We start from the raw sequence: 27,245 nt of genomic DNA on the forward strand, positions 1-27,245 counted from the left end.
GTGACCGAATTAAAACCATGGGAAACGTTTTTTGCAAGCTTTTACTAACACTCGATCCACTAATATCTAGTTTACAAAAAGTTCCTCCGAAAAAACTAAAGGTCATTAACCACAGATGCGGTTGAACTATTGATTTCACCTTCAGTTACGAAATCGAATCAGAGTCCTCTGAATAATACGGAAAGCGATGAATTTAAAGATGAAAATAATGATTTTCCACCGGATTCATCGGATAGCGAGTAAGACTAGACATTGTATAATTATATCGAAATAAATTTTCAGTATCTATATAATAGGGATCAACTATCTTATTCCAAACCTCTTCTTCCCAAACCTTAACATATAAAGTGCCCTAAAAATTTTCTATTTAATTCATATGTGATCATGATTTCGGATCCGTCATTTTGTTTTTCGAAATTATTGCTCGTAATTTATAAGCTGTGAATAAGATGATTGACCAGGAGATTTATTATTAGTCTACTAAGTTTTCGGTCTAATATATCCGCGAGTTTCGTTCCTGCGCGTCTGGTGTAGTAGCCATAGACTTATACAGATAGACCGCGCGCTCTATGCATCAAGATGAAGCCGTGAAAAGACAGAGAGAACAAAGGTTGCAGGCATTCCTTCTCACTCATTGTTGAGTCTTACATAATAATTGGATATAATGGTGTTATTTAATTACGATATGTTAATAAAATAATAATATATAATAATGTATAATAATATTATAGCTCTTTGTAGTTCGAAAATTTCGTAACATGGTTTTAAGCTCTGGTTAATGAATTTCATAGTTATTTTTATCTAGGGATATTTCAAATAGTTCGACAGTTGTTTTAATACCTTCTGGTTACAAGATACTCGTTCTTCGAGTTTGATTAGTTGATAAAAGTGACATATAATAATAATGATAATAATTGATAAAATATACGAACATTCCGGTCGGATGTTACACCCCCACTGTATGACCGCGCCTATGTAAACCCACCCTTATTATTTCGCTTTTACTAGTTGAAACCTGGGGGAATTGCGCTTATTGCGCTCCATCTGCCCACCGAGTACAGCTAGTGGAAATCGCTATCAGTATTCTTGACCCACTATAAACAGAGGCCAATAACTGTTACATACCGTCAACTATTAATCGTATTAATCCTCTATTTTAGATTAAAAAAATCTACCGAAGTTTTTCCTTGCCAGCGGTACTTCGAACCGAATATTTGATTCAAAATTAACCTCCGGAGGACTATACACAGTGTACTACAGCCACAAAGCTGTATCTTACAATGTCAAATTTGTAGGTTAACTTTCTTCACCGGAACATTTAAAGAGGTCTGTGTTTGGAATTTTTACGGATTTCACTTCTTTATTTGATCACTCTCTGTTTCTTCGTGTAACACGCTCACGTCGTGAGTTATTATGGAACTTTCGACAATTAAGCGACATAATAGCTTCTCTGATTTACATATATCAATTCTGAGAAATCTTCATCTAAAACTGTAAAACAGACTTATTTCCGTGCTTTTAGGTTATATTTGACTAAAAACTGCATTTGTCAGATGCATAAGATTCGGTTAAATAGTTGTCACTTGTTACCTCGCTGGTAATGTACTTTTTAATTTTTTACTTGCTCAACAATTCGTTCATGAAATTTTAGACCGTGGGTTGTTTTCACTTGTGCATGAGATACAATTTTCCAAATGCCTTAGTAACACTCCTAATGTTCGCATCCAAAATATACACTTAGAAAATTCTATAGACTGGTTGATCGAAATTAAATTTTATTCTGGTAACCAATTGATATTGTTGATTGTTGACATTTGTGATCAAACGTTATTATTAAGCTTCTATCAAAATTACTCTCATCTGAATGAGAAATTTGTTGACCGAAAAATTTCTGATGCAGTTCCTATACAGTGAAAGCTATAGAATTATATGAATGCTTAGATCCGTCTTAACTAATTATTGTACATTATTCATAGCACATGAACATGTGTGATGCTCATTGTGATTACATTGGCAAGTTTTCAACCATCTGAGATCTCAACGACATGTACTTTAATTTAATACATTTTTTTTTTTAACTGGTGGTACACATCCTGGGGGTAGCCACTAATGATACACCGAGGTAACTCGTTACCCCGCGATTTAGTCTGTCACTTGATTTTTAATTGTCGTAGAAGCTTTGTCCATCCACTAATCTGTTTCAGAAATTGATTACGAAATGATAGATACGTATTTTTTTGAATTTTGATAGACATAAAATGGTAAAAAGTGTATTTAAAGGAATTAAAAGCAAGCTGACGATGAAAATGCTGCGGTAACCAGTTACACCGAAGTACCAATGTAGGTTTAAGAATTGGTATATTGCAATTATAGAATTATCTGATATTCAGGTAATTCTAATCAAGCAGAGACCCCCACTTATATTTTTGTTCAAATGAATGCTTAGAGAACCGTATGTACACAATTCAATTTCTTCGAACTTGCAAAATGATGATTTTTCGTGTACTATTCTATTAATTTACATTATCAACTTCAACCTCATATTTTAGTTGAGGTAAAAAGTAAGCCCAAAACCGTCATGAACTAGTAGCATGCATCGTACTAGAATAAAAAAATTCTATTCTAAGGTTAATTACATTTTTTATTGTTTTTCTGTGCAGATTAGTTGTATTGAAGTGTACCAACAATGTTACACCAGTCATATGGCCTGCAAAGTTTCATTCGGCAAAATATTGTTTGCCATCATAGGAATCAGTGCTATATTTTTCTTGTTGGACAAACAAAGAGACATGCAAGCATATTTATAACATCAAAGGCAAATAGCAAGCATAACAGTAATTTTGTGTTGAATTCACCAAAACTGGGATTACAGCATAAATTGAACATAATTGCGTATGTAAATCCTAGATGGAGATACGTTACAGCGTCTGGTTTATCTAGTATATCAGATGGAGAAACAAAATCTGGGAATGATGAAAAGAAAAGGCACTTCGATGCAGATCAGAAGATACTTAAGGCTGCGGTGAAAGAAAGAATTATCGAATTAAATGCAGAAAACTTGGGGAAAATTAAAGAACGACCTCTCGATACAGAGAATAACGAAGAAAAAGCAATTAAGGACACAACAAAAAAACCAGATAAATCCAAGGATGCCACAGCCAGAGAAGTATCCAGCAGCAGGCCAATTATCAGTAAAGAATGAATCTTAATCTTATTTATTATAATGTTTTGACAGATGATATTTGAATTATTGAATCAAGTTGATTCTTAATGTAAAGACTACACTTCTTTCTCCTCTAACTTAAACTGAAATATTTCATATCTGAGCACTGATTTAGTGTATCCTTTCTTTAAGACCCACCAAAGAAGAGAGTCAAAGTCGATCTATCTGTTTCCTCTTTGGAAAGGAATTTTATTACTCCTATTCGGGCGATGTCAGATTTCTTATTGAAGCCAGCAGATTTAGAATCGTTACCCAAAACGAAAAGGAGATCACCACACGAGTTTGAACCTCCAATAACGGTTTATTGGAGAAAAGATGTTGAAGCTAAGTAAGAATATTAGTTTTCTTCAAATTTGTACTATTTCTCATTTTTCAACCTGCATATTATCATGTAATCGATGAGATTTTAAAGGAAATTGTGATTTTAGAGCTGTAGAAGTATGGGGATCTCGAGAGGCACTGTTGAAAGAACTCCTCAAAAAAGAACTGGAACGAAAAACATACCAGCAAAGTAATTACTCTTGCCAATGATATTGAAATTGTTAGTTGACAAAATGACTATTAGTAACAATATAAACATCATCAATGTGTCAGTAAAAAAAATTCTACAGTACTTTAACTTAATATTTTGAACGCAGATAATTCTTTTGTTTTGGAATCATTCAGTATTCATAAATTTGTCCGTAAATTTCGTTTCAGATGTTTTCACTGTAAAAAGAAGACTCAGGGATTATAGACGTGAAATGGGTAAGCAGGCAAAATCAATTAAAGAAGATGGACTCTTTGGTAGATCTGGTAAAGTTGTTCTCACAGCAATAATAATGTGAGTGATAAAATTAATTAAACTGGATTTAGTATGTTCAAATAACAATGTTGACCACTCTTCCAAGGTTTTATTGGCTATACCTAGTGGATAAATTTTCACATAAACCTATTGAAAACTGTTATGCAAAATTAGTTAGTGATATTCCATATAAAATTCTACATATTTTGTGTTGAATAAAAATTTAGAACCACGCAAACTGATATAATATTAATACTTTAATAGCAAAACAATGGCAATCTGATCTCCAACAGATACTTAATGGGCATTATTTTGCATAGTTTTATCACTCAAAGTATTATTAAGGTAACAAGTTCACTTCTACATTTTTTTACATAAATATGTGGAATCTGACATGAAATAATGGTCCACTAACAACTAATTTTGCATACCGACCGTAGTGGCTCGGCGCGAGCACTCGAGTCTACGAAGCCGAGGGCAGCTCGGGTTCAAGTCCCTGGTCTGTCAATGAGGGTCTGAACGACAACTTGAAAAAATGTAAGACAGGTCACACCGTTCAGGTGTTGAGTTGCTGGTCGATACTTTGAACTAGGTCCGACTACATTCGGGCAAGGTTTTCTTAAGTTTTCCTTGTCCCTCGTGTGAATGCAGGTGTTTCTATTGAACATTTTAAGTCAGCTGTAGCTGCACAATGTTTGTTACTGATTCATCCCCTCTCTTGCCCCGAATAAGCCAGAAAGTACGGTATCGGGTATGGCGGGTGTAGGCAGTAGTAAATAACAATGTTACGTCCGTGATTAGAGTTACTCCTGAGCGGTAAGAGTAAACTGGTTGGCTTCGCTTTTAAGTTCCAGGACAACCGGAAATCAGGATGAGGATCGAATAACGTAGGGTTTGTTTGAGATATTACTAATATATTTATTTCGAGGAAGTTCAGATGACGGTAAAAACGAAGTGTGCTGTATGAAGCTATGTAAGAAGTTCAGATGTGACGTTGTTGAGAGTTAGAATAGAAGTGTCCCTCGAGACGTGAAACGTACGGGTGCAGAAAAGGTGTGACAATGCTAGGAGTAGGAAATGGAATTTGATGAGTAAGCGTGATAGTGAATAGCGTGAGACTACGTAGAGATAAGAGGACAGGACAGAGACCATGAGATTAATGTAAGAACTGTGGGAGAGTTAGCGAGTAGGAAAAATAGAGAGAAGTGGTATGATGGACGTAACAACAAAATAAAAAAAACTACTTTTCAACAATTTTGCATGGGAATTTTTGTACTAGGTATCAAACTGCAGTGAGACTATAGGGTGGTCGTCATTTATTCTTCAAATATCTTAAAAACGAATGAAGATACAAAGAAAAAATTTATACAACACTTGAAGGAATTTCAGACGAAAAAATGATGCCGATACTTGATCATACTTCATTTCTTATATGTTGCCACTTTCAAAATTTTACGTGGTTGAAGTTAGTATTGTTACTGTAATGCAATATTTGAGAAGAAAATGAGTAGAAGGGAACCGCTAATTTGCAAATCCACAATAGGTAACTTTGAAAGTGTTCAGTTTCCAAAATATGAGTTGATTTACCTTATTACGGTGTTACAGGGTAGATCGTGTAGACTTTGATAAGTGGCTACCGGAACCTCCTCTATGTCCACCCAAGGTGTGATTTAGCTATTTTAAGGTTCCTACATGTTGATTATGCGCTTACGTGCCATTACTCTGAATACAGGAAATGATAGAAGAAGGAAGGGATCGATTTTAAGGATGCTAGGTAGTAAGGGAGGCGTTGGTTTATTATTAATGCTCAAGTGTTTGAATTATAACTGTGGTCAGTGTAACGGAGTCCGCTTGGATTGGCATGGAGAGATATAATTAAAAGTCACGTGTGTGAAAGTTAGGATGGAAGTGACTAGTCTAGAGAATGTAGAAGACTTGATAGTTACAAATTAGAGATCAACCTGCCGACTTGGTACGAGAATCGAGGCAGCTTGGTGAAGATAGATAGATTATGCCGGGTATAAAGTAACTGTAAGACTATGGGAAGGCAAACTGAGTTCTGTAGGACGTAACAACGGTTCACTGAATTTTAGACGATCCTAAAGTTGGGAAATAATGATTTTTTCTGAAAAATCGTGACATCATTACAAACTGCATCTTCAAGAAATTTTCTGATAGATTTTTCTCTTTGAATGAGAAACAAATATTGTCCTGTGGGATGGTAGCAAAATCGTTGCAATGTACACTTATGTCTGGATTTACAGAATGACGGAATTATTCTTTGGCATAGAACTTTTTGCGGTTGATAATTGATGTTACAAAAGGAAAGGAGTGCGTTATCCGATCTGTATTTATGCTGTCGATTATTTTCAACCAATAGTTTCTAATTACTACTGAATCAGCTGTTATACCAAATTTTTTGGAGTCGAATTGAGTGCTGGACAATTTGCTTCAGCGTGATGAACTCTGAATACATCTTTGATGACAGCATAAATATAATGTTTTTTTTTTTCTTGTGAATCTGCTTGCAAACGTTTTCATTTAAAAGGTGCAGTTGTGTGTTCATAGCCCTAAGCTATAATAATATAAGCCCTACAATAATCACCAATGCATAGTTGAAAAAGTGGGCGAATGTCAGAAATTGATATCTGGATGATAGAAGTGTCTAAATAGTGGTTGAATCAAATAGTATTCGAATCATTCAAACAACTCGAACATATAACGTTTTTCGAATCATTCATATGGTTCGAATAATTAGAATACTCAGAAGTATTAAAATTATATGATTCAACGATTTACAGCGCTCAACTCTCGGAGCACACGCCTATTTTTTCGATCACAAAGCACACGGTCTGTGAAACCCTGTGCACTATTTCACGGTCAACCATTTGAAAGTTACTAATCCCTTCAACTTGAAAAAATTCTCAGATATGCTTGAAACATTGTAGAATCTATCCCTTATTTCAAATATCTCTTTAGAAATATTAAAACTTCGAGAAAAATTCCTGAAAAAACGTTTTTCCAAAAAAAAAAAAATTTTGTAAAAAAAATTATACTTTCAGAAATTTTTTATATTTTTTGCTAGAACTCTAGGTTTGTATTTTCGAATAAATATTCAGAATAGGACTTGAGGGCAGGATCTGTCAAAGAGTTTGTCAGTCGATCTGTAAACCTTTAGAGGGCCGGCATTTTTCCCTTGAAATTCGATATTTTTTAGAGGTATGATTTATGTATCCATAGGCTTATGGCATACTAGCAGCCCATCCCAGCTTCGCACGGGCATATAATAATATAATAAAAGAAAATACACAATGTTTACAGTGAGTTTCTAAAAAAATAACATTTATATTATTACATAATATTGTTATATGCCCGTGCGAAGCCGGGATGGGCTGCTAGTTTTTAATAAAAGGACGCTTATTGTGACGTAACTATAAAAGATAGAGACATGCTGTCGCGACATTTTTTATAGATAGTGATGTGTCCTGAAAAATTGTAATACATCATTTTGTTCTATCATTAATAGTTTTCGCAGCGCACGCGATTGAAGGAAGTTTTTTGTTTATTTTTTTACAACTTGGGTTAGATTTTTCAAGTTTTAGTAAGCATCCCTAATTTTTTTGAAAATGAAACATAGCCTATGTCACTCGGGAATAGTGTAGCTTGCCAACGGTGAAAGAATTTTTTAAATCGGTCCAGTAGTTTCGTAGCCTATTCATTTCAAACAAGCAAACAAACAAACAAAAAATCAAATCTTTCCTCTTTATGATATTAGTATAGATAGATGGGTCAGGTTGGCCCTCTAAAGGTTTAATTTATTAATTTCTTTGCTTTCCCATGATAATTTGTAAATCTTAGTTTTGTTTCATCTTGTTCTTGGTGATTCAGTTTGAAACGCGACTTCACCGGGAAGGTGGTTGAAAACCTGGTTGAGAAATGTTTAACATAAAAATTCAAAATCCTATTCAGGTTATTTGGGTTAGGTCAGACTAGGTGAATCACCCAAGCTCTCCCTTTTGTTACAAAAGTATTTGGCACCGGGATGTCATCTGCTGCTCGTACGATCAGTAAAACGTACACATTATTTGCCATGATATGTATGAATCATATTCACAAGGAATTTGCCTGCTGTATTACAAATTTTGTCCAACGGCTTCAGGAGGTTATGATTGTGAAAGTGAAAATCTTGGAATTTCTGTTGTAAATCACCCACTCTGTTACAAAAATATTATTGTTGAGTAGTATTGCCACTCTAACTCGAGAGCTTCTAATATTTGATTTAATTTTGCTATTGATTCTTGACAGTTTGATTGTGGGCTAGAGTCTACAAGGCCTGTAACAGCATCTATAATTTTGTCAGAGACGCCGATGAGTATAAAATTTTTGTCTACCTGAAACGCTGTGACATTACACTTATTATTGTTCACGTATACCGCCAAATCACCTTTCTATCTTTTTCTATTGGCTTCCACAACGGCCGCGTTCGTAAAATTAGTAACATTTCACGTCAAGCAGACCGCTTTTGAGTGAACGTCACCGATTTTATCGTCTTAACCGGGTATTTTCTACCAAGTGCAAATGAATTTGCTTTTTTCGACGAGTCTTTTTTACGTAACCGCGACATACATTGCGCTAGCTCTACGCCTTTTTTGAATATTTGAAGCTTAAAATGCTGCTATCTCGAAAATGATTTTAGCTATCAAGATGGGGCACGACCCATCGTTCAGAGCAAAGAATATCCTTGGGATCCAGGATGGAAATTCTTATATTCGATTCGAAAGGCATTCGTAGCCCGTTTCAAAACAGACAAAAAATCTTGGCTATAAATTTCAAATTTCTGAATTATGGTTACCAATCATTCCGAAATTTTTGAATGTGTCGTCATTGTGCCGAAATCTTCGACTCCAATGCTTTTCCTACAAATTGATCACCAGCTCGATAGATACAGTGCTCAAGCGGAATCCTACATTTTACACGCCCAACCCTGCGTGGTCCAAATTTAGCTATAGAAGAAAAATGGATCCTACATTTTTTGTAAGAAGTTTATCAAGCTTCATTTTTCACATTTACTATTTTTGTCGTAGGTTTAACACGTACGCACAGATGTACGAAAAATCATTTTTATACACCTTTTCCGTACACGATTGACGTAAAGCCCTGTGCGGAGACTCAGACTTTCAGATTCTGTTTCTGTCATGAAAATGAACCTGTGTAGAAAACAAGATTTGAATAAATCTGAATTATTTTAATGAAAAATGCTAACTTTTCTGGGCTAGTTGGCTACCTAGCGGAGGTAACAGAAATGCTATTTTCACGCACATTCTCTTATTCTGCGATTTTTACCTCAGTTGTTGAGTAAGGAAAGTTTAGTTGTTCACAGTGATTCCTCGTAGCTAATAAAACGCGCTTTTGAGTCATTACACTTACATTCCTACTCGGCATGAATATGTTACTTAAAACCGCAGTCTAACAAAAAGTTGTACTTTTGTTCTCTAAATGTTCTACCAATTCTGAAATTTTTTATCTATATTTCTAAAAAAGACAACAAATACGCTTAACAAGTGGCAGAGCAGGATTATTGTCGCCCCTTGTTGTCTGCTCTGCAAGTCCCTCGTCCGAGGAAACTTCATACACTGGTTTTAGTCGGTCAATCGAGACTATGCCATGCTTTTCTCAGACTTCAACTAAAAAATCCCCGGTACGGCTTTTGCAAAGAAACTTTCTGGGTATCGACGCATGTAAACACGTAGGTGGCTTTAGCTAGGCCCTTTAACGAACGCTTATATATCACCATGTCATGTTCCGGGTGTAGGGTGTAGATTCAGCCAAGTTTTGCCTGAGTTCCTTGACGTATTTGGGAGCTTCGGCATGGATCGAGGAACAATTGTCAAAATGGTTGTGTCTAGGGTACTCGGAAATTTCAGATTACCCAAAAATTTCGTACCCGAAAATCGTGGGTTTGCCGAAAACTGCCGAGTTTTTGCAAATTTTGGTCACGGCTGTTTTCGCTTCTTCAAAATTACCGGGATTTCTAAAGTGAACAGAGATGTTGGAAAATTTTGAACTTACCTATGTCGTTTCCGAAATCCCGAACGATCTGGAGGACAACTTCGTAACCGTCTTGAATTATGAGTTCTGGAGGTTCTATTCTCAAAAAATCAGACTAGAGGCTCACCGAGAAATATACTCTCGAATTATTTTATATATGCTTCATTGGCACGTCTTCGTGAATTAATTTTATCATCGATCAGTAGAGGTGTGCGAGTACTGAAATTCTCTAGGTCGGGTAGGGTAAAATGGATTACTTTCGGTTCAGGTATCCGAAAATTTCGGGTACTTGAAAATTTCGGACTACCCGATGATTTCGGGATGGCCAAAAAACCCGACCCGATTTAAACCCGAACCCGAGTTCAAGTACCCGCACACCCCTAATTGTGTCATGAACGATTGTGTTGCTTGGATCGAAACGTCACAACGGTTGGCTATGTTGGTTCTCAGAATCTGTATTTTTCTGAGCTGTGAGGCTGACCCTCGTGTAGATACGCCTGCAGTTCGTTATCTCGTTCCTGTGAGTGTGCCGTGGGGCATTGGTGGTATTCGATCGGTGCTGTGACTTTTTTGATCCGCGACAAGGTATCGGTGACGACGTTGTCCTTTTCCGAGGTGTGTCGGATGCCTGCGGTGAACTAATCAATGAAGTCGAAGTATCGGAATCAGCGAGGTGAGCACTTATCAGTTTTTTGTTGGGAACCGGACGTGACTGGCTTATGATCGGTGAAAATCGTGGTATCTCTTCCTCCGACCACTTGCCGGAAGTGTTTCTCTTCGAGGTAGACGGCTAGCTTTTCTTCGATGCTTCGAAAACCTCCCCAACCTTTGTAGTCCACCCTACCGGTGGTCGCCGTTCTACGTTGCCCTGAGAGATATCGCGCCGAGGTGCCTCAACGTACCTAAATAAAGGCTGCAAAAATACGGTTCACCAGAGTTGAGTAACCCAGAGAGCATCCCCTTTAATAGCAAACAACCCCTTACTGAAAAAATAGATTATTTTCATGTAATATTCCATCTAACCATCGGACAATACCTCAAATTAGGGTGGCTCGAGATATGACTAAAAAAATTAAATTATGTGTCAATTTTTCGAAAACACACCTGGTGGTAATATCGTCTGTAAAGATGGCACCTAATCTTCGAAAAAGAAATATTTTGTGGAGTCCTGGACTTCTCTCAAAGAGTTCCAGTGTTTTTACTAATTTTCAGGAGAAATTAAAGCCAATACGACTTCAAAATCATTTTGAATAAGCGGGTTGCCAACATTACGGCACGTTATTCTGGATTTTTTTTTTTTAGTGTTCCCTAATTTGCGACCCATAAGAACAATATTTCTCTATGTGAATAATGCGAGAGAATTTTTTTTTAATACTATCACTATTCCAAAATCACCAATTCCCTACTAAACATAAAAAAGTTTGGAAGATTTCTGAAGTTCTTGAAAAAATTTGATATTTTGTCCTATTACCGATATAATGAATATTATCCACGGGCATTATTTATGACGAAAATCAATTCTACACATTCTGAGGCTTTTTACAAGACTTCTGAGTAGCTAGTTATTGGGGTTTTAAGGGAAGCACCGCTATGACGGGTTACAAAGAGGTCGTTTTTTCATTTTCTTTTTTTGTTTACTAGATTATTTATTTGGGATTATAGAAGAAGGTATATTATTAAGCATGCTTTGAACTTATTTCGTGTAAATTTTTATTAAGAAGAATTAAAAATTGACCAAGTTATTGCGGTATAATAAAGCCTCTGTATAAAAAACGTGGTCCAACCGCCGGGTCGATAACTTGACAATGTTTGGTCTGAAAAACAAAAAAAAAGCTTTATAATCTATATGAATGTAGTTGTCGTTATACGTAGCCGTGTATTGAGAAAAAATTCACAAAGTGGCGGGTGTTAAAAAAAATAAAATAAATTGAATTCAGGTGAAACTTTTACTTATGTTCGGGGGCTTAAAAAATACTGAATTTCAAAAAGCAAAAACGACTGCGTGCATAGAGAACTACATACAGCTGTAAAATCCTGAATATTAGCTTAAATATTAGAGCTGTTTTAATGAGATCAAAAAAGGAACTAGGAAATATCCATAAAATGGTGAGAAGTATCATTATTTAAAAAAAAATTTTTTTAAACATCGACGCACCTTTAGGAAAACTGAAAAAATTACAGAAAATCACCCTAAACCATGTATTCATGCTGTGAAAAACAGGAGGTGGTCACTCTTCAAAATCTACCGGAAATCAGGAATCTGAATGTCTATGAATTTTTAGCCGATGGAGTTTGGTAGCAAAAAATATGAAAAAATCCTGGATGTATGAACAAATGTCGGCTGAATCTATAATTTTTCAAAATAAGTTTTTGAGTAGAAATCAAGTTTTCTTGCGACAATCCGAATAAAATGGGGGTAAAAGGCTGAAATTTGGTATGAGTAATTCATTTATAGAAAATACTAGGCCACTTGCAGAATAAATTTGACGCAGAGGCAGTTTTGGCATGCTCACTCGGCTATAGCCTTTCAGTCAATTCGATTAAGGGCAGTTTCGTGTTATAACTGATTTACGCAGACCTTCGGTAAAAATACACTTCAACGGCGGTGGATTTTTTTTTTTCAAGTAGTATTGAAAATCTCATAGAAAACAGTAACGTTTTTATATAACAACTTTCCTCATGCGTCACATCGATTTGAAGCAGCATGGATCCGAAAAATCGGTGAATTTCTCAAATCCGATTTTCCGGTTGGCCGTCACGGGGAATCGCTGGATCCAAAAAATCTAAAACAATTCATAGCTAATAATTTCAATATGTTTTTAAACCGTGTTGAAGAACAAAAAAATCGAAAGGAGCCAGGGAAGTCGCGGAGCTTCGATTTGATATGGAAAGCCTCATATATTCCCACATAAAATTGTTTGTTTTTCTTCACTGAATGAAGATTCGTAGAAACCTATAAAGAAATTCTAAAGTTTTTTCACCACGGAAAAAAGAAAAGAGAAAAACAAAAGAGCTTTTCGATTGTGACATTACATATATTGTATGCAACGCATGCGTCACGTCATTTTAGGAATTCTTTTGTATGAATCTAACTCACGATTCTTATGTATCCTGTTTGTTTCAGAAACGCTAGTAATTTTCTATTCAAATTATTCGCTTGGTTGTACACTGGTTCTCACAGTATGTTCTCTGAATGTGTACATTCGGCAGCTGACACGTGTAACCAGTTGATTTTAGCATATGGAATTCATAAATCTGTACAGGTATGATATATTTAAAACGTTTTTGCCAGAGAGCTGGTGACAAAAAAATTCACGTCCCTTCATTAAGAAAAATTTCCTTAAGGGGCTGCCCTACTGTAATACAAAATTAATTGTTTTTTCCGTTTAAAAAATAGTTTGAAGAGACATATCTTTATCAAATTATATTTTTTCCGATAAAATATTTGAACACACCCCTTAACGCGTACATAAGTTAGAATCAAAAATTTATTCATATTGCACCGGTAGTTTTTCCGAAATTAACGTGTAAAAATTAGCCTGTTTCGACGTTTGTCAAAGTAAGGTAACGCCTCAACATCGCTAAAATCTGATTCTAAGTTTGCCTTACACAGGAACTTTATATAAGGTTCGAAAAATGAATTCAGAAACGTAAATTTACTAACGTTAATTTTAGGTTTAGTAGTAGGGAATGATGTTTCATATTCAGCATTAACAATGACAGACACTTCGGTTGGTGAAAAGTAGTGGTAGAAATTAATTAAGAGCGCTCAAAAACGTGCCCTACTCCCGTCATTCCATGAAGGTTGAGACAACGATGACTATTTAAAGGATGTCTTGAAAATTCTATATGCATAAAAAAGGCAAACGAAAAACTGGAAACGTGGATTCTAGTTCACAGACACAAACACTGACTTGTCTATTCAATGCGAAACATTTGCCGAGCTCTGTTATACCTGCTCAACGTATCGTATTCTCGAGGTTGTAATTCGAAAAATACTTAGAATTTATTTCTAAAATTTTAAGGTTAGTTGCTACTATCAAAGACGAATTTTGGAAATTCCAATTTTTAGATGCTCTGAACCAGGTTCCCCCGTTAAGAGAATATATATAATAATAAAACGACATTTTTTCTGATGAAATAACGTATATTCTTTGTCACCAACGCTTGGTTTATTTAATTTACATAGCTGATAATTATTATTTGAAAATATTATACATTCCAACAAATCTAGTTATAAATAATTGCAAAAATATTTAATGAGTTCAATTTCGTACTGCAATTGGTGTTGTTTTACAGTACCATCTGATTTTTTAGAATCCAAACCCCGATCACCCATATGGATACACGAACATGAAAAACGTATCCTCTTTAATTTCTGGCGTTGGAATATTTTGCGTCGGGACTGGCTTGTCCTTTTACCATGGTATTCATGGTTTGGTGTATCCTGAGCCTGTGGATTCTTTTTATTGGGCATACTTTATATTGGGTGGATCACTGGTATCTGAAGGAGCGACATTGCTGGTTGCCATTAACTCAATAAAGAAGGGTGCTTTGGAAAGGCGACAATCATTCAAAGAATACGTCATTGGTGGCCAAGATCCCTCCGTAAACGTTGTTCTGATGGAAGACTTAGCAGCGGTCAGTTTTAAATCTAATCATTCAATATTTACACCTAAGTCGCCAACCTTGTATGATTGTATAATATATCTCTACCGCGTTCACGGAGAGAATGACTCACAACCTGTCCCGATTTCGTCCGTATCGCGCACATCCCACCCGATGGAACGCCCACTTTACTCACTCCAAGTCACCAAACCTGACTTGTTGATGGTCAAACCCGACTACACAGGTAGGGGAGCCCATGCAGGCAAACTCTTACACGACATTTCGAACGTTTGACCGTTAGTTGTCAGTGAAAATAGTTCCCATTGATACACACAGTGAAGTTTGCAGCGTGAACCGCGAAGACAGCGCTGCGTTCACACAAATACCAAGTGTTGTAGACGCATGAGTACTACCAGCGGTATGACACAAGTTTCCCCTTCCACTTTCTTATTTGAGAACTTGTGACATTCTATTACCACAGCAACCAAAATAAATGTTGAAGAATAAAGTGACTAGCAAAATTGGTACCATTGATTATAATAATAACAAACAATAGAAATGAGTTTGGTTTTCTATCTCGAGAGGGCATTGCGAAAAAATGGTGTTACCAAAAACGTGATTAAAAACTCAAAAGTTTTTACAATAGGTTGTCAAATAAGGGTCCCATTCTAAAGCATTGAGTGTCACACCGCTGAGTACTACTGTCCGACCTCTCAATAGTGCCTCTGAATAGTTTCGCTTCCCCAGTTTCATCCGCGAACTGCTTCCCCCACTACTCAGAGGATTAGCCACGTGCTCGGATTTCGTATACCTACTTCTCAATAGTTCCGTCAGCTAAAACTTTGTTTTATTCGAGTTTTAAAGCATGAAAGCGTTCGGAACTACTGAGAGATAAGTACAAAAGTGTCGTCATTACTAGTTTCTTTATTTTATGTAATCTGAACAAATAATAGTACATTATACACCAAGGATCTTACGCGAACCTTGATTTCAGAATATGATGTTTACAAGACGAGTAGTAGAATTGCACGGGCCTAAGGCGCGCGCAATTCGAATACTAGTTCTGTAAAAAAGCACATTCAGATTGAAGGGTAGGGTAACTTTCGAAATGCATACGTTATTTTAATCCCAACAAGTACGTTTAGAGCGAGTAACGTCGTCTGGGACAAAGCATAATGCTTTAAAATAGTCCACGGACCTTCGAAACACTGTATTTTGGCAGATCACTGTGCGTGAAGGCGGGATCCAGGGGCGAAGCCCCTCCCGACTCACAACAACCTAAAATCTAATTTTTGATAAAGTGTTTTTCGCAAAATGAAACAATAATGTGATACAAACCTTCTTGAATGGTGGAGAAAAAAAAGTGATACCAGTACATAATAATTCCTAATATAGTTTTGTTTATTCAATTATTATGGAACAATCTTAAAATTAGTCTTTGGAAACGAAAACAAAAACGAAATCGGCAAAAATTATTGCTGCTTGCTACTATAGTTAAATACAACGGAACAGTTGTTGAAACTCATTTACTTCGAATTGGGTGATGCGATGAGCACTTCAGCGGTTGGTTTTTGTATTTTGGTGTTCGTTGTATCAATGCTTATATCATGCAGTATCTTACCTTTCTTTGGTTGCTTTTCAGAATGCGTTATTTCAGAAGATGTAACAGTTGATGAAATTATTTTATCAATTTTCATTTTGTGTTGGAGCGACTCTTCAATGTACCCCTCTTCGGCAGTGCTCGATTTCCATCCCCCATGACATTTCAAACCTCTTATGTCCGCCTCGGAATTAGCAAGCAATATCGCAGAGGTATGCCGAAAGGCATGTCTAGTGTAATTTTATCGATCTGTAATATTTAAGTAACATGGAATCTCATGAGGCATTGTAGCAAATTTATATTTACCAATCACCTGTTCAGTACACTTGCCCTTTCTATAATTAAAAAAAAAAACTCAGTCGCAACATTTTTTGGGTGCAGAGCTTTGTATTTTTTGAGTGTTCGGGCGTGGTCTTCAGGGATGACGAATCGTCGAGCTTCCTTCGTTTGGTGTCCGGTACATCCATGATGAGCAATCTGCCTTCTTCTCTCACGAACTTTTATTTTCATCAACTCATCTCCGCGACAAGCTCTCCCTCATATTGATATTTTAAAAATATTAAAAAATATCGAATACAATTATTAATCAATATTAATTTATATTTTTCATATCCAGAACCATGAATTCAATAATTATTACAATTTATTACTTTAGTTATCATGAAGCTGTTTGAATATAAGGCAGTATTTATTGTATAAATCCCATGAGAAACCGCTTCTGTATGCAAGTACGCCCACCTTTGTTGCTAAATAAACATCGACAGGCGCTTCTGTAAAAAATGTCTCCGTTTCGCGACCGTAAAGACCTTGGATTTTTTGCTCTGATGATTTTTGCAATTCACTTTCAAGAGGTTTTGTAATCGGCCGTACTTTTGAATATCCACATGTTCTTAAAGTATTATCGTTGACTTCAGTGTCGAAAAAAAACTCCATATACTGGATTGCGCATGTTTTTTGCTCAATTCATTATAATAAGCCAACAAAATATCTTCATTCGAATCTTTTATTTACTCTTTTTGTTTCCATTCAGCAAATTTCTTATACGTTGAATCGTAATTCTGTTTCGATTTTTCTGGTATTAACTGTGCACATGCTTCTTCAACGGCTTCTGCTATCTTTGCCGGAACCATTTCCAACGTTCCTAGCATTCGCACTCTGTATTGCATCGTTTCGACGCTAAGAATCTGCATAATAACATTGGCTCGAAGAGCTGTAAAGCGCAGATGCCAGTTTTCGTCGCCGACCCCTTTAAAATCCCGGACAATAAAAAGTCACCTCTGCCCCCGCAATACCTTCAAATTGCGCCGGTCGGTAAACGACTACATTAGGTCTTCGTTTCAGAGGACGTTACGAGCTCTAAACGTGCTTGGTGGGAATAAAAGGATTTTTTTAATTTTAAATAATTTTCACATGCTCCTTTCTAACTTCAGTATTATTAATGAGTTTCGTTGTTTGTCTAAAAGCATACAATACATAGGGGGGACTTCCACATCTATGTTTTCTGCCATTGCACCAATCTGAATACTAATGTAAATAACAAAAAAATAAATCACTCAAAGCCCAACCATATTACGCAACAACTAACGCTCGAATTTATCAAATAAATGGTTGGGATTAAATTCCCGGGCCCCGTTGTCTGCTGTGGCCGGGTTTGACCAGCTGCACGACCCGTTTGGCAAAGTGGAGAGGATAAAATGGGTGGGACGTTGGGCGGAATCTGACCAAACTTGACGAATTCTGTCGCACTGTTGTGTCGTTTTCTCATTGAACGCAGTATAGTGTGAATGCAGCATGAGCTAAGGTGAGTGCTGTAATTACACGAGTCAGATATTGCCCATCCGCACGTGTGACACAAGCTACTTTTTCCAATACCTGCAAAGGTAAGTTTGGTTTGAGAAGCGATAAGGCGTGTAAAATTGGGGTTTGGTAACTTAGAGTGAATTACAGTCACTGCGTAAATTTTGATTATTAGAAAAGTGTACATTTGCCAAAAAAGCCCTCGTGTGTAAAATTGAGCAAGTCAGTTGTCCGTGTGCGCTATCGCCATTTTACAGTATACTTTGGAAATACAGCACTTTACGCACGCTCTATAGACTTCGAAAGCTGAATTTTTCCGGCAGGTGTTGGAGAATAGTATTTTGTGTAACAACGAGGCGAACTCGGTCTTTTAGGGCCGAGCGTAAGTTTGCAATACGAATCGTAGGTGAGCGCGCATGCAAGCCGAAAACAGGTATGCTGTGCGAGCTGAAGACGAATATTGCAAAAACGCGAGGTGAAAAGACCGTTACAATCTCGTTGAACATGATTCTTTATATAACAAGAGTATGTTACGTATTTGTTCAAGAAGTACGAAATTGAGGTTAGGGTCGCGTAATGTTGGATTTTTTGCGACAGCGCATGCGCGCAGCACAGAAATGCCACTTTTAACTCGTATCTTTTATACTCCGCGCGTGCGCATTCGCAAACTCACTCTACCGCCATAGAAAAAGGTACTTTGTGTACAGAAAACAATGCATAAAAAACGCGCGTGAAAAGAATTACCGAGTCAATGTGATTTATTATACAGTATAACTACAGCCTATATTAGAAAAATTCTTGTAATGTCTCATTTAGACTCAAAAATATAATTATTTAATGTTTTTCGAAAGAAAAATTCATTTCGAAGAAAGAAAATGATAGTTTGCTCTATGGCGCCATTTGGGAAGGCATTAAAAAAATTCGTGCACTTCGAAGACTCAAAACTGCATAAATGCGCAGAAAAATAGTAGTAGTTGACTCAACAGTTGCCAATAAAGGCTCAAAATGTGTAAATGAAGATATGAAACATACTGATTGAGGAACAGTTGTTGCAATGCTATTTTGCTAACTAACAATGAACAATTGGAGAAATTACACAATTTGTGCAAATTCATTTTCGGACGAAATAAGCTATAGTTTTTACTTGGATAAATTATACCAAGTATCTCCTTTTGAGTAGCATGATCATATATCTTGCAACCGTCAACCCGCTTACCTACCCGGGAAAACAATACAGACACCGAGGAGCTTGCCAAACATATACGTAATACGTAAGGCGAGAGAGAGAGCGAGTAACGTAATTCGACTAAAGCTAATACCTGAACAAAATTTGTTGGGCGTCAGGTACAATCGTACCGCGATACTGAAATACAAAAATTAGTAAAAAGGAAGGAAAAGGAAACTCGGCAGCTCAGGGACTTAGAGGGGAACGTGGGTCAATGAAGGGAAATATCAAGCACTCTTTTATACAATGCCAAATTCGTAATAAATAAAAAAGAAAGCAATTTATTGAGGCAAAGAAATAAGTAACTAATTATGCCATTTTGTACAGTACCTTGAGTAGACGTAAAATATAACAAGGTAAGCAATTTACGAACGCGACATAAATAACGGAATAACTCTAACGCAAGTACACAAGTTACGAAGTATAAAGAAAAGCTACGCAATCTTAGAGACGAAGTCTTGAAAAAGGGATTAGACTTTCCATCGCGAGGAAATCGGGCGTACTTACACTACAGTAGGTAGCTAATTGACTCGATATAATACAAACGGGCGAAATAACATATACAAGGGGAGTGTGAGTCGCTAGCAAGCTAGGTAACGCGTCTTATGAACACCAGAGTAAATTCGGTAACAAAACGGAGCTTAACAGCTCGCAATAATTACAGAACAAGGTATTGTAGGAAATAAACTTGTTTACACAGGTGTAACGTACGGGTTAAATTAGCATACAAGTAACGCGAATCAGGAGTTAAGATATAATACCTAGCGGGGATCGACTATGGATAGAAATACATAGGTACTAGCAAGCCACGCAGGACGAGCGCGCGAAGGATTCAAGGAAAACTAGGGGTACTAGGTATCAAGTTATAGGTTGTTGAATAAAGGAATATCAGATAATAACGAATCAAATAATAGCTTACGAAATGGTATTTAAAATAAATTAGGATGTAGTAAAAGAAAAACGCACAAAAACCCGAGAGGTGATCGACGTCGACAAAAATTGTCGATAATAGAAAGAAGGAAATGAAAGAAAAGGATTCGGCAGTTCGAACGGTAACAAAAAACTCACTTACGTGATACCAAAAAAAAACGGGAAAAATGCAGGAACCGGTGAACAGGAACGTAATAGCAAACAAACTGAAGGAACTTGAAACGCGAACAATAAAGAAAGACTGAATTAAGGGAAATGAAAAGTGAAGAAGGATAGAGCTCCAGAAGTGTCAACGTTGCAGCTCGAAGGACTTCCTTCTTAGTCGACCGCAAGATCATGAGCCGCGTCGGGACCCAGATCAGAAATGACGAAGTGAAGAGCGATGCAGACCTCCTTTGGGGTAGCTGCGACAACGGAACGGTTGCGGCCCTGACGTCAGGATGAGTTGTGCCCACCGTCTTCGTCATGCCCTGCGTTGCATCAAATATAGAGATGTAGGGCGCCAGCCGGACGATTCGATGCAGCTTGGGTATTCCTTCAAATTCTCTCTCTGCCAGTCCGATAGAGATAAGTAACGTTTGTAGCCTTTCGTCCGGATTTCTCGAAGAACCAGCGTAAGGTGCATGAGCCCATTAGCCCCTGGTTTAGCGGGTGGCGATTTCTCGCTCCGAAGAAGTGGACGGTGGCGGTCGTGCGGAATCCGGACTCCAGAGGAGGCTGTATCGGTAGATTTGTTGAGGCACTGGTTCTAGCGGTGGGACGTTGGGTGGATGCTTTGCTGTCACTGTCGCGTCGTGCCAATTCAACCCCTAGATCCCGTACTCTCTCTCTCTCTCTCTCTTATTCTGCTAAATGCGGTAGCCGGCCTGGCTGGCCTCGTTGGTCACTCCTCGTGTCCATCTCTCGATGCGTGGCTCGTGGAGGGTGTTAGGAAAAGGAAGGATATAAAATATAAAATAGTATCAGAAATTAAGTTTAGTTACTAAAGCATGGCCATGTCCAAAACCTTGCTCCTTGCTGTGGACGACTGTTTTGCGATATACTTGTGGGAGTTCGGAGGTCCAATAACGCGGAGTGAAACAATCTCTAGAAAAATAGATTTTATGAAAAAATGTTCCCAATAAAAATTTTAGGATTCCAAGGATGACGTGAAATGACTCTACCAAAAACATTTGAAGGAAATTTAAACTTCTTCAATAGGAAATCTATCTTTTTATTCAACACAATCATAGTTGTCTTCGAGACAATCATTATGAAAAAAATGTTGTAATCGGTATCGAAAATTCAAGACTTCTGTCACTTTCAAGTTCAAAGACGTTTCATACCAGTCATGCGAAGCAACGACTGCACACGTACGTATAAGTGATTGAGGGCCATTTGGAATCAAAAAAAGGTTATCATTGTCACGTCATCCGAGTTTATAATTTATAACACAAAATACCACGAAAATTTGGCCATTTTAAGTCTAGAAATATCGAAAATTTTAGTGACTCTTCATTTATTCCATTTTTCAAGATAAGCCAAATGATACTTTTCGAGAAATTGGAAAGTTTCAAATTTGATGTGATAATTTGAGTTTCATACTTGAGTATCATAAATTATAGAGTCCACCGAAAGTATCAGAATCATCAATCTGAAAATGTTACATTATTTAGTTTACTTTTTGGTATAAAGATAAATACCCCCCCTTACTACACGTGAACGAGGTTCAAAACTTCTATGGACCCAAATATGTCATAACTTCAGAGCTCATGAAGCTAACTCAAAAAGTTTTTCTAGTTTGATTTAATTGCCTGTCAAAAAGTCTAAGACAACCTGGACCTCTCCTTAGTGAACTTACGAAGACAGTTTATAGCAACATTTTGTGTCCACCTGCATATCCTGAAATTTTCGTCCGAAATATTTTTCTGTACGATCTATTTTGCCCGAGATATTTGACCATGCTATTTAAGATGCAACACCTGATACATTTGGTGTTAAAAAGATCGTAAAATATTATGATCTCCCTGAAGTCATCAACTAGCGTGTTGAAAAATTATTCTTATGAGCAAACGATATTGTTTTGATCAAATTTACCTCTATATTAACTTTAATCATATCTTTTAGTTTTTGTGTTGAGAGTTTTTTGATCCAACGAAAATGACACCGTTTTTGAACTTAAGCGCACGGAGAGAAGAAAAGAGCAATTTCACATAAAATTTCAGGAAAAGAAGAACACATCAGATTTTCTTGGTAAAGTATACTTCGTAAAATGCAGAATTTACTAGTGAATCAGTGAAAACCACCACTGTATGCAGAGTGAAATCTGCTACATTTATGGTAAAAAATATAGTTACATGGGACATGAGATATTCTTTACCAAAAATTTTGATGTGTTCCTCTTTTCCTGCAGTTCTGAGTAAAATCTACTCTGTTTCTTTTCTCCGTGCATAATCTGTACGCGAAGAATGTATACATTTGATATTGTGCAAACGAAAATGTCGTTTTAGAACAAGCTTATCGCCAGATCAAACCTTACTTGTTTTATCTAGGTCTTGGGAGTGACGGCTGCTGCCGGTTGCATGGGGTTAACGTCATACCTGGGTAATCCAATGTTCGATGCGATTGGATCTCTTGTTGTTGGTGGCTTACTAGGTGGTGTAGCATCTTTCATTATTTATACAAATGTGGCAGCTTTAGTTGGACGTAGCATACCTCAAGAAAGTCTCGACAAAATCAATGCTGAGTTGGAAGCTGATATTATGGTGATGATTTTTTCTAACATCCGTTTCTCATCGCATTTATAGAACAACATTGAGTTGAACGTAAATTTTACAAATATCATTCAACGTATTGGTATATTAAAATTAGTATTTTGTTTTTGTTTCAAAAAATGGTGTCTCAGGCATTCAACCATGATTTCAGATTCGTGCCATACATGACGTCAAAGGAATTGACATGGGAAATTCTTTGGTGAGGTACAAAGCAGAATTGGATTTCGATGGACGAGAGTTGACTAGATCATATCTTGATAAGCATGACCTTAATGCTATGCTGGAGGTTACTTCATAACAGGTTTATCATATGAGTAATATTTATTCGAAGGTCCCAAGAATATTTTCCATTTCAGGAGGTGAAGAAAATGGAGAATATCGATGAACTTGAATTGTTTCTGTTGAAACACGGAGAAAACATCGTCGATTTATTAGGCGGCGAAATCGACAGAATAGAATTGAAGTTGAAGGTAAGAATAGCGGCAAGTATATTAAGCTTTCGCTGCAGTAAAACCTCGATTGGTCGAGTATTAATCTGGGATGAGAATTAACCGGGATTGTTGCAAAATATTTTTTTTCGGTTATTTAACGTCGAGAGATAGAGTTTATGTGTCCTGATGGATTCTGTTGTACACATAAGCAAATAGATTCTGACTGAAACTCCAAGAGTGGTAAGCCACTCTAAAAATATAAATATATGTCTTTCTAGTGATATAATGACGATGCAATGGTTATAAAAAAAATGTTATTCTCATTATACTACAAGGGATACTTACAGAGTCAATTAATAACTGTTTGTAAATTTAAAACCATGTCTGTCATTTTCGGAATATCGGTGGACTTCATTTATCCGTATTGTTCTTGGTCCCATTTCACTCGGATAGTCAAGGTCTCACTGTAAATAACATCTTAATTGTTTTGCATTGCAAACGTCGTAATAAAATGAAATCATTATAAAATAAATCAAGAAGTTATGTACAGTTTAATCTTTAAAGTGATGAGTTCAATCAAATCAAATCGTAGGTAACGCACGTGGCAACATATTGTACGAAAACTCAAGTGAATGGGTCCATCAAATTACACAAATTTTAGCTTTGGAATTCGTCCGTCATAAAAAAATGCAATCTATTTTTATCCTCATAATTCTATAAAAGTATAGAGGGTTCAAGGTATTTGTCACAAAATTTCTATTTTCGGACTTCACTACCTTATTCGAATGAACGTTAAAAGGATTGGCTCCTAATTGTGGCTGCTAGATTCAGTCTCGTCACCACTTTTCATTTACTTGTTATAAAAGCTATCGTGTGTAACTAGGGCCAAAAGTTGGCGAACGCAAGTCGTGTGATTTCGCTTCGCTCAGGCGCAATCTTCACAGTCGTCGCAATCACCAACTATCGTCCCTTGTTACACAATATATCTCTGTTCGTAGAACTAGACTTTTCATAACTGCAGTCTTATCACTCATTAGCAGTTTCCGAACCTATACCGCGTTATGATACGAAGGAACTATGCTTTTACCCTAAACACCACAAATAACTTGATAATAACTTATGCTAGATACGAAAAAAGACGCATGAGGAACTGTCCTCACATCTGCAACAACTGGTATCTTAAAGAAAAAGTCACTTTTCATTGAAAACATGGTGGTTACTTTGAATTACCAAAAATTTATGGAAACGAAGGCATTTATTATTAAATCAACAATGCCAACATTTGTCACTTTCAAAACCACGAAACTTTTGTCTGAAACTTTTGTTTGTAAACCGCTATTTTTGAGACATCGGAATGGATAGATTAAAATAAGACATCCTATCACTTTCACTTGAAAGTATTTGAAAAACTATTATTAGAGGCTGAGGCAGTTTCCGTAGGATTGACTCAAAAGATTAAGGATAATATATTTTAATTCCAGAAAAGCCACCCGGAAATTCGGCACTGTGACCTGGAGGTTCTATAAGAAACATGTATTAGGAAAATAAAGTTTATCATATGCGATGTAAATACGGCTTTCACCAACAATATTTTATAATGTGATAAGTAACAGCTATAGGCAGATATTTTGTAATTATGTTTTATTGCTTTGCTGAAACTGCATACTATATGTTAACTAATTGGAAAAGTATTTTCGCTTTTTCTACGCTTTGTAAAAATATTTTTATTCTAATCAGTTACTTCCCTAAACCTATGATTCTTACGATTAGTACGTCAATAAATAACGATTGATTTTAGTCTATCAGTTGTCTAGGTGGAAGTATAATGATCTGTAGAATAATTATAATAAGTGCTGTCATCTGAACCGGTTTCATTGAAATATACTATAAGTTAACTTGAAACTGCCCAATTTCTTTCACAACAATAAAAACCTCACTTTGAAAAATCTATTTCGTTGCATAAGTGTCTTGATTAAAATGTATATTCGGGATTCCATGTCATTTCAACTATCGGTGAAGGTTACCGACGCCAATCTTACTATCCATTTTCTCTCTCGTTTGTACAGCAAAAATAGTGACAGCGCAGAGTGGAGCCAAATACCTAAAAGTTGAACAAAACCTCAAAAACGAAGATTCGATTTCTGGGATTTCCAATGTTGGGTTGGGTAGAGGGATAATGGGTTCATGTCATACTGAAAGAAGAGGGTGGTAATTAATCAAGAAAGGATCACACAACTTGAATCTGCGACGAAAGATTTTTTGCTAAAAAAAAAGAAGTAAGGCTAACCCCGTAGTTTTGCGAGAGAAATTGATTGACCACAGTCCGAATACGCTGCGAACAACGAATCAAAAGTTGCGGCCGAAATAGTAGGAAATTTTTTAGTATGTCTTCAGCTGTTGGTCCTTTGCTATTCTACATGTCTATTTTACATTTCTGAGAGTTCAATTTGTCTTCAAAAATCGCATAAAAAGCAAGGTTTACCCTATAAACAACGGATCAAAAGTTATGGCCGAAACACATAAAATTTTCATCGGGTTCTCAAAAAGGTGGGGAAGAAAAATTACAAATTCATACCTCGAAGTCGTAGTTTATTCAATATGCCACTGTATGCCACAATAAGAGGTAAGGCCACTGAAGCGGCGGAAAAAGTATGCATATTTTGAGTATTTTTTTCATCGGGACAATGAAATAAATCACAATTCTGAAAAAGTGCTTTATTGTACGTATCATAAACTGGATTATTATTTTTTTCAAAGTAATGTAAAAGGAAATGGCGACTGCACAGCTTTTCGTCGACGAAGCCTTTTTTTTCAAAGACGCGTGGCCGGACCAACTGCACCTGCAATTTTTAATTCACGGTAAATGAAAAACTTTTTTCGGTTATACATGCGAATAACTACAGAAGTGCGCAGGATTTTTTTGGTATATCGATTTTTGCACAAACGCCGTGTTTTTGAAATAACAGTTCAAAATTCTGCGCGGCTCTTCTTTTCTGTACGCTTTTTTGATGCGTTGCTCGTCCACCTTCAGGCATCCATTATAGCTGTTAGGCCCGATTTTCATGTCCATAGCATCCATTATGTGCGTAATTCATGAAAGGCCGTCGTTGTACACACAAATGGAAATATTTGTCGCAATATCCAGCACAATTTTTCCGCTGGAAACTGATTTGTGCGCTAAAGCCCACACCGTCGAATTGAAACTTTCATTACTGTTCTGAGAGTAAAATCACCGATATATCGAACGAGAAGATTGTCACTGCTAAGTTCTTCATAAACAGGTTTTATGGCCTCGAAGACATCTTTACTGAGAGCTGGCTCGTGTTTACAGCTGTCAAAAATATTCGTAGCCTTTGTTTTTTGCCAATTTCACCATGAATCTTCTCCTACTGAGCACTTATCATGTTGCGGATTTTCATCTGTCGATAATTTACGGTATAGTGTGGCCCATATATCATTTTTCATTTTTTGCACTGAATCAGTATTTCTTGGGATTGCTAATCCGTAATGAATAGTCAAACTGTCCATTAGCTTTCCGATTAACTTTCCTTTTCCGCCACGGCCTTTTACTTTTTTCTGTTTTGTTATCGCAATCGGGTGCACATTCTTTTTTGCACATGGTCAACGCATTCTTTCTTGAACACTGTAAGGTTTTCATATGGCTTACCATCTATGATTCCTTTGAATGTTTTCGAGTCACCATCACCTACGTAATATGCGTATTTCACGTCATGCAAAGGTTGAGAGCGCTGAAACATTTCAATAACTGCATTAACCTCCATCTTTCCAGCCGATCCTTCGTAATTTGCATTACATTCACTTGCACGACTTTCTGCCCATTTAGCG

The 27,245-nt window shown here is 36.7% G+C and overlaps 1 protein-coding gene across 2 annotated transcripts; it reads left to right on the forward strand.

Annotated features, from left to right (window-relative positions):
* Positions 1 to 1,037: 1,037 nt before the first annotated feature.
* On the forward strand, positions 1,038 to 25,301 carry LOC107221012 (zinc transporter 9). 2 transcript variants are annotated; one of them, XM_015659851.2, is made up of 11 exons: positions 1,038 to 1,326; positions 2,661 to 3,191; positions 3,356 to 3,551; positions 3,652 to 3,734; positions 3,923 to 4,046; positions 13,180 to 13,318; positions 14,373 to 14,696; positions 22,747 to 22,959; positions 23,120 to 23,254; positions 23,325 to 23,438; positions 24,881 to 25,301. In XM_015659851.2, exons 2-11 carry the CDS (start codon positions 2,687 to 2,689, stop codon positions 24,923 to 24,925), a joined length of 1,878 nt encoding a protein of 625 aa, XP_015515337.1. In that variant the 5' UTR covers positions 1,038 to 1,326; positions 2,661 to 2,686; the 3' UTR covers positions 24,926 to 25,301. The 2 variants fall into 2 exon arrangements, with proteins under 2 accessions (XP_015515337.1, XP_046587020.1); XM_046731064.1 differs by lacking the exon at positions 1,038 to 1,326 and adding an exon at positions 2,297 to 2,340.
* The last annotated feature ends 1,944 nt before the right edge of the window (positions 25,302 to 27,245 follow it).

Source organism: Neodiprion lecontei, chromosome 1 (assembly GCF_021901455.1).
Source record: "Neodiprion lecontei isolate iyNeoLeco1 chromosome 1, iyNeoLeco1.1, whole genome shotgun sequence".
NCBI lineage: Eukaryota > Metazoa > Arthropoda > Insecta > Hymenoptera > Diprionidae > Neodiprion > Neodiprion lecontei.

What these genes read in the sequence shown, in the direction of transcription:
- LOC107221012 (XM_015659851.2), top strand. Translation starts at nt 2,687, where the DNA reads ATGTTACACCAGTCATATGGCCTGCAAAGTTTCATTCGGCAAAATATT. An exon ending in CAGCAGCAGGCCAATTATCA is followed by an intron (nt 3,192 to 3,355) that starts GTAAAGAATGAA and finishes CCTTTCTTTAAG; the next exon opens with ACCCACCAAAGAAGAGAGTC. An exon ending in GAATAGAATTGAAGTTGAAG is followed by an intron (nt 23,439 to 24,880) that starts GTAAGAATAGCG and finishes TTTTAATTCCAG; the next exon opens with AAAAGCCACCCGGAAATTCG.